Genomic DNA, 13,384 nt, shown 5'->3' with positions numbered 1-13,384 from the left:
AACCCGCCCACCCCGCTTTGCGATTGGCCAATCTGCGGGCGTCACGGCGCTGTCGCGGATTCTATTGGCCACCTCCTGTGTCACGTGACAGACAGAGACTACGGCTCAAATCGTGGCAGCGGCAGCTCCGTAGAGGCCACTTCCGGTGGCAGCTGCCTTTAAACAGTGATGCAATAAAGGCAGATGACTTTAATCGGTGTGGCATCAAAGGCAGATGACTTTAATCGGTGTTGCATCAAAGGCAGATGACTTTAATCGGTGTGGCATCAAAGGCAGATGACTTTAATCAGTGTGGCATCAAAGGCAGCTTCCTTTGCATATCAGTGGCAGTTGCTGTTGACACCGGAAGTGCCTCTACGAGCTGCCGCTTCCTAGCTACCGTTGCCACGACCCGAGCTCTTTCCCTGCCTGTTGGTTTGTTGACGTCCGAGCATCGAACGCAGCGCAGACGGTTCCTGGTTGAATCCCTTCATTGAAATGGTAAAACTTTACGGAAATGCTTGAGGCTGAACCAACGTATGATGTGCGGCGTGGTTTTTGCTGTTTTATTTCCGCTCGAACCCCGAACAGGGTGTTTGTTGTGGTGCGGCAGCGGCGTGGAAGCTAACGCTAGCTAGCATGGTGGCTCCCAGACCTCACCTGTTGTCACCATGCTAGCTAACGTTAGCTAGCATGGTGGCTCCCAGACCTCACCTGTTGTCTCTCGCAGGCGTCGGGCTACAGGAAAGCGGCTCCAGCGGCGAACCCGAGGAAGAAGGCGGGTCCCAAGGTGGAGCTGACCGAGGAGCAGAGGCAGGAGATCAAGGAGGCGTTCGATCTGTTCGACACCGATGGGACTGGGACCATAGACGTGAAGGAGCTAAAGGTCAGTCTATGGTCAGATCCCTGTCATGGTGTCTTCACAGGTTCAGCCCCAAAGAGATGGACATTCACTCATTATCTCCTCACCACTATAAAGATGGAGTGGGGGATGCTTGAGTCCACGAGTCCAAAAACACTTGTGGACTTTCAGAGGTAAACAACAGTTGCAGCCAAATCCAATACAACTGAAGTAACTGGTGACCACATCTTCAAACCTGGAAAAACAACAGGAAATAAACCATAACATGGCTCCATCCTGCTCCTGTGGTGTCATCCGAGCGTCTGTAAGCCCCGACATTCACATTCGACTCAAAACTGGCTCATTTACACCAGGTTTTTAGCCCTAATGTCGCAGTTCTCGCTGATCTCCTCTCGTAATAACTCACAAGTTACTGCAGCGGTGACAGGGAGGGTATCAGAGGACATTTAGACCTTAAAACATGGTGTAAATGACGCATGGATAGATTTGGCTGCAACAAAGTTTACCTCTGAAACTCCAGAAGAGTTTTGTGGACTCAAACACTTCACCCCCCACCTCCATCGGCATAGTGGTGAGTGGATAATGGGTGAATTTTCATTTTTTTTGCAATCAGGCAACTGCAACTCGTTCAGGAGTCCTCAACAACCTACACCAGGAAAACGGACCATATCACACCCGTCCTAAAATCACTGCCCTGGCTCCCTGCGTGTCAAAGAAACGATGTTAATATCTTACTACTTTTCTACAAAGCACTGGTCTCAGGCCTAAATACATCTGAGATACTTGTTCGCTGTGAAGCATCCAGTCCCCTCAGGTCCTGTGGGACAGGTATACTATGTGTTCCCAGGATCAAACCAAAACAGGGTGAAGCAGCATTTAGTTTCTATGCTCCCCACCCGAGTACCTGAGGTCTGATGAAACTGTGGGTTCATTCAAATCAAGGCTGAAAACATTGTTGTTTACTGCAGCTTCCTCATAAATTCAATTTATGGCTTTTATTTATTTTTGTAACACATTTCCTGTTTTTTAAATGCATTGTATTGACTTAATCCAATGATTTGGTGCTATTTTAATGGGATTAGTCTATTTTAATATCCTTTATTTCTGTGCCTCAGAAAAACCTTTGAATTGCCTTGTGTATGAATGGTGCTATAGACATAAATTTGCCTCACCGTGCATCAGACGTTGTGTTCAGGTGGACAAACGGTGTCACAGCAGCGTCACGTGTGTTGTTCCTTCACGCCACAGGTCGCCATGAGAGCTCTCGGGTTTGAGCCAAAGAAAGACGATATCAAGAAGATGATCGCGGACATCGATAAAGAAGGATCCGGGACCATCGACTTCACAGACTTTCTCAGCATGATGACACTGAAAATGGTGAGTGTGACGCTGCCGCTTCACGAGAGAACCTGGAAACAACTCAGAGGGACTATGATCATTCTGCTTCTCATAACCGGTCCAAATCGCTGTGTGTGACATATGTTGTTTGGTCGTTAACAGAGTGAAAAAGACTCCAAAGAGGAAATAATGAAAGCTTTCCGACTCTTCGATGACGACTGCACGGGAAAAATCTCATTCAAAAACCTCAAGAGAGTTGCCAAAGAGCTGGGAGAAAATCTCACAGACGAAGAGTTACAGGTACTGTGGCTGGCGTCTGTCCCCTTTTTCTATATTTCTAATTTTTATCTTCCACCTATAGTTTTTTGGGATTGATTGTTGAAATCATTGGCTTGTAAATCCCACGATGCAGACCCCTGATGTTCTATTCTTACATCAGATCTGTTATAATATTTAAAGGTTTAGTGGGATGGATTTGTTGACATCTGGTGGTGACGTTGCACATTACAACCGACAGAATATAACTTCACCACCTTCCTCTTGGGAGTGAGGGGACCTACAGTGTCCTTCAGGGGACATTAAACTGTGAAACACTCCCTCGAGAGCTCGTGTTAGTTTGTCCACTCTGGGCGACTGTAGAAACATGGGAGTGTAATGTAGATATCAAGGTTTCATTCTGAGGTAATGAAAACACGCTTTTTAATCTCAGATGGTTAAACATTGATGACATGATCATTTCTGCCTGAAGATCCCCCAAAATCCCACACACTGGAAATTTTAACCAAATACTAAAACTATATAACTCTCTCGGAGATAAGAAACACTGAAAAAAACATCATGTCTCCTTTGATTCCAGCAGAAAACCTCAGGAAGTAAGTTTTATTACTACGAATAAAACTGTAACACTTGTCTTCTTTGGTTAACTAGTTCCCCGTACATTGTAATATTCACACATGTGATATTACAATGTGTTATTTCTGAGGAACCTGAGACGACCTGTATGACTCATGTTGTCGGACGAGTGGGACTTTCTTTCTTTTTAAGCCTGACGCATGTTCAGACTTCATGTTGAAGTGTGTCTGTAAGTGGAGCGCTGTGTTTCTAATGGCCCCGTGTTTCTCCTCCTCTTAGGAGATGATTGACGAGGCGGACCGAGACGGAGACGGGGAGGTCAACGAGCAGGAGTTCTTGAGGGTCATGAAGAAGACCAATCTGTACTGAGACCTTTTGTTCCTCTGAACTTTTTTTTAAACTCTCATATTTATCCGAGCAGTTTAAACTGTAGCGTTTTTTGAGACTTGTTTTGTAAGTAAATATTTTTTAACGTATTGCATCTTTGCACACGACTTTCTACAATGCAAGACAAATAAATATATTTCATCACAGTGGATTTGTCTCCTCTTGTATTTGAACCTTTGACTCCCCGTGTCAGTGTGGAATTTAAAGTGCATGTAAACACGCAGTATCACATTAGAACGGTTTAATGTTTCCATGGGTCTTAAGCGGTGTTCCCGTCAGTCTCAGTTTCTGACTTCGTCTCTTTATTGAAACCCCGTCGCTGCAGAAGCAGTAAAGTTAGTCTGTTATTCTCCGTGCAGCCTGCAAAGCACAACATGGCAACAATGGACCGATGAACAGTGAAAGTCATATGACTAAGTTGATGTAGACTAACCAGAATAGAGTGTAAACCCGAGATTAGTGTCTGCAAAAGTCACTTTCACTTCACGGTTTCTGAACCCAGTCATTGTCTGGTGAAGATTCAGGACAACACACTCTTATCTACATGTTCTGATCACCTTATAGGAAAAGATGCTCCTGTTGATTAATTGTTAAAAAAAATAAAACAGCGGAAATCCGGTTCAGGCCAAAACATCCTTTAAAAAGAAACAGGATATTGTAGTGACGTGATTTTCCGAGCCGTCAGACGGCTGTTTATTATTTTGAGGATGCTCACCACTGATTCTGAAAGTCCTATATACCTGATCTCGACAGAAAAGGAACATCAGGTGGAAAATATGAAGCGCTTTGTCCCAAGATGAAAAACGGTCCACTTACAAAATGCTTGATGGCATAAAAAGCTAAATATAGGCACATGCACAGTACTGTCGATTTACAAAATCACTATTTAATCACAAAATTAACAAGATCAGTTCATGGGCATGATTAACTTCTGCTTCAAGACAAATTACCTTCACTTTTTCGAAAATTAAAGAGGCAGAAAATTAAAGAGACAGAAAACGTCCCCCTCTCTTTGGATTGCTCACATTTCTTCGAGCTCTTTGGCTGAAACTTGGAGGTGATATAGATGAGGCAAATCAAAAGGCCAGTATTTCAAAAGTTCACCTCGTGTCATTCGCTATGAGTCAAATTCCGCCACCTTCCTCAGAGTTCAAAGTACACCACACACAGGAGGTGAGAGCTGAAACATGGGGCTGCAGTTCACTTTGAGTGGACACAGGCCAATAGAAATTAGCACCGTGATGAAATATGATTTAGTTTGGGAGAGTGTTTAGTTTATTTTTAAAGTTCTGGCTCAGTGAGGTAGCTCTATGTTTTATTTGTCCAGACTAAATAAAGATGTACGACATGACGTCTCCCCTACAGTGAAGCCAAAGCATCTGGATATCCCCCTGCTGTAATACCCTTGCTGGCTGTCTGCAGTATGGGTATTGAATCCTGCCTCCTCAATGTTAATGGATGGGACATGGATCAAACTAAAAAGTTTGAGTGCATGTATCGATGAGACCTCAACGGGACAGAGCTATGGTCCACACCCCCGAGTCTGTGCTCCGAGTGATTAAGTTGTTTTCCTGTAGAGATAAACACAAAGTCTATCAGCGTGTTGAGTGGAGCTCAGACTGTGTAGATCCACTCACTGAAACACAAACCAACGCTGGATATTACCCATGATCCTCTGCTGTACCTGAAGAGCTGCCGCTGCAACGAAACCACCAAACTCTGATAACATTTCTTCATATTTTAAATGTTTCCTGCTGATTATTGGAGATAGACTCTGGTTTCAAATAACTTCTAAGTCTTTTTATCTGATCGACAGTTCAGCTTCACTCTTCAGCTTGTTGGACCTGATTCTCACAGTTGAAGCTGTGACTCTCAGTCAGTTCTTCTCACAGGAGATCGAACCCACTCACCACAGTGAAGAAGAAGATGTTCAGGGTGAAGAGTGGGAATGAGGGAGGAAACATTCTCCACATTCACAGTCACTGAACCATCAAATCATGAAGCTGCTCTGCTAAGGAGACAAATGTGTGTCTCTTTAATTTTGTTTTATTTTCTACGATCACAATTAATTATCCAAAAATGTTTTAAACCACCTCAGCCAAAGACCGTTCTCTCAAAACTGGATCCTGTTTGACGCGATGCTGCTAAATTCACAACTTTATTCAAACCTTCACAAAAAGACAAAACAAAGATATTAACTGAACTCATCACTTTGTGCTTTATTTGCACGGAGCAGTCATTTTTGGGAGGGTGGGCGTTGTTCAAACTGCAGATGATCTAAATTAGAACAAAACTTTCCTATTAGGAGTTTGATGCTTTCTGTGAAGTGCCTCCATAGCCCCTCAGCTGTTATTCCCCTGCTGCTGTGGTTAAAGAGCATTTTCACATCACACGCTGCGTCTGTTCAATACTCCCACTGCTCCACCGCTCGTTTCCTTTTCCCATAAAATGACCAATTTCCAAAACAACTCGGGGCTGTGAGTCGGGTCGTTGCCGGTAAAACATGGTGTGTGTTAATAACTGTTTAAAAAGGTCAAGAATGTGTGTCACTGTTATGCAGCAGCCAATAATCACAAGCCCCCTGAGAGTTAGGAGACATGAAGATAAACTTATAACCGTCATAGTGCCCTGAAGAAGAAGCAAGAGTGAGACTGACTGCATCAGTGGTACGTCTGATTTTTATCTCATATATATATATATATATATATATACATATATACTATAACTTTCACAGGGGGCTTGGTCATTTATTTTTTTTAAATGTACATTTTATTTAGTTGGAACTGTGTGTGTGTCTTAAAGCTGTTTAAATGTTTTTAAAAAATCAGTGTGATACAGCCAGTGTTTCTGAATTTCTCCTCTGAAGTCGTTAGTATTCTAGTAGTAATTATATATGTATTTATTATATGAAATCTAATTGTATTCTTTGAACAATGGGATTCTGAAGATTCATTTGAGTCTGACACGTTCTGTACAACGGCCGCGCAACAGTTGGTTCTCTTTATTCCAACCTGATGTATACTTTGAGTTTTAGTTTGGTCCAAATCCCATCCGTTAACTGCTGTCATTCCAATTATTCTACTTTGAAGACGAGTGTCGTTGAGGAGGTAGAGCGGGTCGTCCACTAACCAGAGGGTTGGTGGTTTGATCCCCAGCTCCTCCAGGCTGCAATGCTGAAGTGTCCTTGAGCAAGATTCTGAACCCCTGACATATGTACTGGTGTGAATGTGTGTGAACAGGTGAATGTGGGTTTAAAGTGTCAATAGGAATAGAACAGGGCTAAATAAACACACTTGGCATTTGTAGAATATTTTAGAATTTTATTCGGTCAAAAAGAGACAAATGACTGTTTCAGTTTATCACAAGCTAAAGGTTTATCTGAGCAATTCTTAATTAGAGGATCTTTAAAAAAGTGAGAACAAAATCCCTTAAAAATTAAGCAAAACAAAGAAACAAATTCAAAATTAATAATTTCCACAAAAAAAATTGTTCACTGTACAACAATTGCAATTTCTTACACAAATCTAGAAAATATTTTACACATAATTAAGATGTCGTGAACCAATTCAATGCAGTAAACCTGATAAACTTAACACTCAATCAACCTTAATTCTCTGGGTGATAAGTCACTGAATAATAACTTCCATCATCTGGTAAAAATTAATAGATGCATGCGATAAAATCCAGAAAAACAAAGTTATAAATATAACAGGAAAATTGTCTGTTGACGTGACGTCTGTTGGAATCATAACCAACCAGATTTGGAAACTGTAGCTTCATGACGTGCATCCTGTTTACCGATGGTTAGGATTGATAATTTACTCAGTAATAATAATATTAATACGCTGGATGAAACTCTGCGTCTTTATTTTCAACATAACTGGTAAAGATTTTAAATTTACAAAGATTAATCGTTAATAACAAACGAGCTGTGTCATCCCTGTTGCCGACCCGATCAGGCGATCCCCCACCCACACACTCTTTCTCCTCTTCCTGTACACTTACAGTAATATCGTGCACTTTTTTTCCATAACCTTCATTTATCCTTGTTGTTGTGGATCTCATGTTGACTTACGCTGATAGCAGATAACAGATTTTTTAAGTAAACAATATACTGCATTAATGTGTCTGTGTGTGTGTGTGTGTGTGTGTGTGTGTGTGTGTGTGTGTGTGTGTGTGTGTGGCATGTTAACTTTGAACCTTTGCAGCCCAGAGACACGAAGAACACGGTATTACACAGTAAATCCTACCGTGCTGCAAGTGAGGGTAGGAAGTGAACAATGCTAAGATGGAGTAAATCCATTTGTCTTAAACGCTCAGGTTACTGCACGACGCCGAATCTTTACATCACGTATGAAACTTTAGCGACAAAAAGCCTCATGTGACTCATTGTTCTTTCACCTCGCTCCCACACAAAAACAAGTCTGACTTTTTTAAATGCACATTTTATTTGGTTGGATCGGTGTAAATTAGAGGTGAACACGTGACACAAAACCAAATGAACTACTAACAAAAAGAAAACACAAATACAACCGAATAGAGCTGGAAATTAAAGATTTTTAATGTCAAATGTAAATATGAATGCACATATTCTCTGCATTGTTTGTGTAAAATTAAAGTTTTCACATCAGGAGACATAAATTAAAGGCTCATAGGATTTTATCGACCATGTAATAAACGGGTCAGACTCTGGACAAAAGCCTTTGTGAACAGGTGAGTTGTTTTAAAATGTCAGAATCCGATTTATTGTCACTCCCATAATACACACTCAGCAAACATGGCCTACGTAAAACATTAATATATATATATATATGTTTTATAACTCAAGTTCAATGAGTGAATTTGCCATGATGTGTGTATTCAGCAGCTCAGCAGTTCACTCAGACACAGGTGGGTTACAGGAGAAGTTCCTTGACGGCAGCCAGGAGGAGGAAAATTCTTCTGAATTGTAAAATCATACCTGAGGAAACATTTTCCCTCTGTATGTGCATCACAGACGAGAGTCCTGATAAGAGAAGAGTCAGAGGGTGAAACACCTCTCAGACCAGTCGAGCCCCCACCCACCTTTTCCTTTACGCTCTCAGAGAGAGCGATTGAGAGAGAGAGGGAGAGTAACAGAGAGAGAGAGAGAGAGAGAGCGAACCAGAGGGGTTTTCTCTTTCAGTCTCACTCTCGCTTCCTCCTCTCTGGTCGTGGAAGACGGATGTAAAGATCGTATGTGGAGAGAATGTGTGCACGGACGCTGACGGGGTTAGAACGACTGAGCCGGGTGGACACACTGACTAACATGTGATGCCTCTTGAATTTCCAAAGTGTGTAACGCTGATGCAGATGATTCTCACCGAAGAAGAAAATATTCCCTCCTGTCTCCACACAAACATTTGCATGATGCAACGCTCTGTAACACGACAACTCAATAAAGAGATGAAACCTGGTTCATGGTGGCCTCTCAACAAGGGCTGTGAAATATTAACTAAGAAATCAAGGAAATGTTTAAAAAACGCGGTTTCTCACCATGTGACCAGAGGTGAAAAATGATACCAGGATCTAGCCCCTGATCCCGATCCGCACCAATATGTTATGGCTACTTCCCCCGACCCAAACCACATCCTGCCACCAAGTTTTGCGGTAATCTGTCCAATGGTTTTTGCGTAATCCTGCAAAGTAACAGACAAACTATCAAATCTTCTTGACAGAAGTAAGGAAGGAAGTAAAGAAGGGAAGCAGGAGCCCCAGGGCCCGTTCAGGACCTACTAACTGTGGTGGAGGAAGTACTCAGATATATATAACTACCACATTGACTTCCCTATTTGAGTAAAAATACTTACTAGCTTTTAAATATACTTAGAGTATTAAAGGTAAGTACGTGGGAGTAGTAGTATCTTCTCTAATGCAGCATACAACAGACTAGGGGGAATCGCAGGGTCACTCACATTATGATACATGACTCATGATAATATCACGATTAAGTGACTCTTCGATAATCGATTTATTGCAAGAGAATCAAAATGATGTATTTTGTGATATCTGTCAAAATGAAGACTACAAATGCACAAAAAAGTCTAAAAACACAAAGTAACTTGTCAGTGTCCACATGTGCCATCATTCCAATAATCAGATCTCATGAGTCAGGACAAAGATTTATTGCTGTATCAATATTTTGTCCCACCCCAACTACAGACACACTAACAACACACCCCGTAATATTCCCCATGAAACAAAAACTAAAACAAACTGTCTCCCGCCCCAAGAAAACTGTCTTCTCACTTTTCCTTGGGAAGATTTCATGTTTGACCAAAAGCAGAAGTGAGAGGACTTGAAACATTTTCTCACATCTCATCTGATACGTATTCATCAGCCACAAAAATGGTTTTTGTTTCTGTCCATTTCACGAGGACGAGCAAACGAATGTTGTCTCGTCTCACACAGGCCGTTTTTCTCAGGGTGGAAGTTTCACGCGCCACAGCCTCGGTGTGTTTGTGTAGATCAGTGAATACGTTCAGGTTGTCACTACCACACCTACGGACACTATACCTATGACACAGTATAGCTGCGGTGACGTGATTCAAAGTGAAAATGGGAAGTGCCGTCTTCCTGTAGCTTCCTGTCGGCTGCTCTGAGTTTCGCGCGCACGCATGCATCTATAGGCCCCACGCACGCGCCGCTTGACGCCACTTTCGCATCACGTAGTGGTGACTGCCAGTGGAAAAGAAAATTTTGTTACTCACACCCCAGTTTCTGCACGTTTCCAAGTCTCTACCAGTGGTTTTCCTGTGTCCTCAGGGATACATATAAGAAGGTAAGCGACACAGCAGTCCACACTTCCAGTAAATCTGACTTTTGGTGATCTGTCGTCTGACTCTGAGAACATGAAGCTGATTGTTCTGCTCCTCGCTGCAGTGTGCTGCTCTTTGGGCTTCGCAGAGTACCAAACCAAGGAGAAGAGGAAATTAGTAGAGGTCCTGAGGCAGCTGGATCATGTGAGAAAGACTCTAACCCTGCAGGTAAGTCCCTCCGCTTTTCACTTCAACTCTGCCCGTCCACAGTCTCAATTAGACCTAAAATCCATGTTCTTGGTTTTTGTCTTGCAGCACAACGAGACGATGCTGAATTCTCCACCGCACGATGTCGAGGTAAGCAGATGCAGAATGAAGTCGACAATATGGTCACTGCCACTCCTAATAGTTGTGGTTTGCTTACTCATTGCTGCTGCTCTCCCACTTGCTGCCGGTACAAATTGTCATTTGCCGGCTACTGTAGGAGTTCATCAAATGAGTGAAAGTGTGAAATCAGATTTAAATTAAATTTATCACCCTGTAGGTTTCTGTGATGGTTCAACCGTCATTTACAGTAAAATGGAAACAAGGCTAAACCTACACATTTTAAATATGTCTGATGTAGTTTAGAGAGAAAGCTGAACGGCCAGTAACCTATTAAATCAAGCAACATTTTATATTTGATATTAACCGGTTTTCAGTTAAGAAAGGATGAAGTGAAACAGCTTTTAGTTGGTGTAAGAATTTAATTATTAAAAAACCTGCAGTCCATCAGGTCATTACAGATAAGTAGCATCATTAAAACTCCTTCACAATGCGAATATGTCGTTTTAGTGACACGCATAATTATATGGAATAGAAACCAAATACTGTATTATGCAATGCTGCAAAACCAACAGAGCAACAAGATCATCTGAAAATAACTTCAGCGGCGTTACTCGTAAACTCCAATCAGATTCCTTTCTTGTCAGGCTCACCGTCTCCAGTGAGTCAACCCGAGAGAATGCAGAGTGAATTTTCTTTCTCATCGCTTCTGCTGCACTCTCGGTGAAATGTGATGAGTAATCGAGCAGAAAGTAGAAAAGAAAAAAAACTACGACACTTCCTCACACGGCCTCACAAACATAACTGAGAGCAAGAAGATATCTGACTCACTGATTTCTGAGTGAGGCTGAAGCCACTATCTTTGTAAAACACAGATTTATATTAAAAAACTACATAAAAGAAATTAGGAATCAAATCAGCTGTTGTGGATGTTGCTCTTGTTCACCGGTTATTTGGTGGAAACGCTCGAACAAGTGTTTCACTTGGAAAAGATGTGTCACATCAACCAAGGTTTCTTTGAGGGAAACGGACAAAAAAAAAACATCCCAAAGCATTTTAGGAAAATTAACTTGAGTTTTAAATAGTGGAAAGTTGTTAAAGTTTCAGTTTAAGTGTAAATGTTGTGCATGTATGCGAGTGGAAAGGCAACTGAGATGGTGAAGTCATGACATGAAACCCGAAAAATGTGCTTTCTTGGAAATATTTTGATGATATGCAAAATTGTAACATGAAAAAAGTTATTGCTTCTAAAAATACAGCTTTTGAATGATCTATCCTCTCATTTACCGCAAATCAATTATTTGTCCCAATGTCATTTTCAGTAGATGAGTATACGTGTATCTGTAAATCAAATCAAATACAATATTTTAAATTCAAGACACACAAATGACACATTTTAAAAACTCCCAAGGGGTAAATTTACTTTTTTTGCACTCATCTCAAAACTGTTTACAATGAGTAAACAAAGTAAAAAAAAAAACCACCAAATAATTCCTCTGTTTTCTTTTTTCAAGAAGCTGTTTTGAACTCTGAACATTGATATTTTTTTGTGCTCTATGTTCACACTGTTTTTTCCCCCCCCCGTTTCATTACAGAACTGCTGCTGCCTGCCGGCCTTGGAGTGCTTCCATGCAAACCTGATAGTCCATTTCAACGGCACCAACAAAATACATAAAAAACTTAACAGGAGCCTGAATAGTTCCATAACTGTGAGTAAACTGTTGCGGACGGGACGGTTTTAAACAAACAATATCTAAAAGTGGAATTTGTAATAAAAAAACCAACACATTTCTTTCCCCCCCCTTGCAGAAAAGCGGTGTGGAATACTGTCCTTCAGGAAACAACACGGTAAGAGGAAATGTCACCGGTGTGTTTCACAATCAATCACCACCGAGAGTTCGGTCGTGTGAACGCTGCAGACGAGGGCGTGCAAAGTTAACTTCTCCTCCTTCTCCCCGTTCAGACCACGTGCCACGACTGCGACTCACATCCTAAAGTGAACGTCCAGGAATTCTTCGACAGGCTGGAGTCTCTAATTCAAAGGGTGAGGAAGTTTGTTAAAAATGCACTGTCGATATCATTATTATAACTATTCACCACATATCTCTAAATATATGTAAAATACCAAAAACATCTTTGTTTCTATTGCAACGCTTTGCAAATGTGGTTTAATATCTGTAGGCATTAAAATTAAATATATGTGTTGTTCCTCCTCTTCAGGCTTTAAGCAGACCGGTGCAGGGCTGAGAAACAGAAGAATGACGCCGACCGACACTACGCTGACAATATGCTAAACATGGAAAAGTTTACATGTTGTACTTTTTAAACTATTATTTAACTTATTTAATATATTTATTGAGTTTATTTAGAGGAGGTTAATCCCAAGCGAATGAAGAATGTATTTTCAGAGCAGCTGCTTTGCCGCCACCCAGTGGACTGGACTTGGCAGTTTTTTCTTTTTTCTCTATTTCACTCGCAGTGAAAGTTGATTCATAACATGTTGAAGTTCTCAAAGAATAAAATGTATACAATGACATTTATACTGTGTATGATGGGCCTCAGTACAGACATTCTTTTATTCACCTAATCTGTACCATTTAAAAAATAATAAATAAATTACAACAATGACGTTTTTGGTTTTGCTTGGTTTGTTTATGGGATGTTTTAGAAAGCTTCCAGTGGGGCTGGATGCACCATCACTCGAAACTGGTTGGGTTTGTTCAACTCTGAAGTAATCTGGGATTTCAATATTTTAATATATCAGCAGTATATTTTGTGTGCAATCTTAATTCCACTCACCCTGTTTATCCAGTTTGCATTGTAAATATTAACGTCATTTTTCATATTTACACAATTTCAACCCTGG

The 13,384-nt window shown here is 41.2% G+C and overlaps 2 protein-coding genes across 2 annotated transcripts; both read left to right on the top strand.

Annotated features, from left to right (window-relative positions):
* The first annotated feature begins 323 nt into the window (after nt 1–323).
* Nucleotides 324–3,567, top strand: cetn4 (centrin 4). The gene is made up of 5 exons (XM_035162359.2): nt 324–480; nt 710–865; nt 2,090–2,218; nt 2,342–2,479; nt 3,311–3,567. The coding sequence occupies exons 1-5, from the start codon at nt 478–480 to the stop codon at nt 3,398–3,400; spliced, it is 516 nt and encodes a 171-aa protein (XP_035018250.1). The 5' UTR covers nt 324–477; the 3' UTR covers nt 3,401–3,567.
* A 6,683-nt stretch (nt 3,568–10,250) lies between these two features.
* Nucleotides 10,251–13,081, top strand: il21 (interleukin 21). Its single transcript, XM_035160682.1, has 6 exons — nt 10,251–10,422; nt 10,510–10,551; nt 12,114–12,227; nt 12,328–12,366; nt 12,482–12,562; nt 12,739–13,081. Exons 1-6 carry the CDS (start codon nt 10,288–10,290, stop codon nt 12,763–12,765), a joined length of 438 nt encoding a protein of 145 aa, XP_035016573.1. The 5' UTR covers nt 10,251–10,287; the 3' UTR covers nt 12,766–13,081.
* The last annotated feature ends 303 nt before the right edge of the window (nt 13,082–13,384 follow it).

Source organism: Hippoglossus stenolepis, chromosome 7 (genome assembly GCF_022539355.2).
Source record: "Hippoglossus stenolepis isolate QCI-W04-F060 chromosome 7, HSTE1.2, whole genome shotgun sequence".
In the NCBI taxonomy this organism is placed as follows: Eukaryota; Metazoa; Chordata; class Actinopteri; order Pleuronectiformes; family Pleuronectidae; genus Hippoglossus; species Hippoglossus stenolepis.
This window is presented reverse-complemented; position numbering and strand designations above follow the sequence as displayed.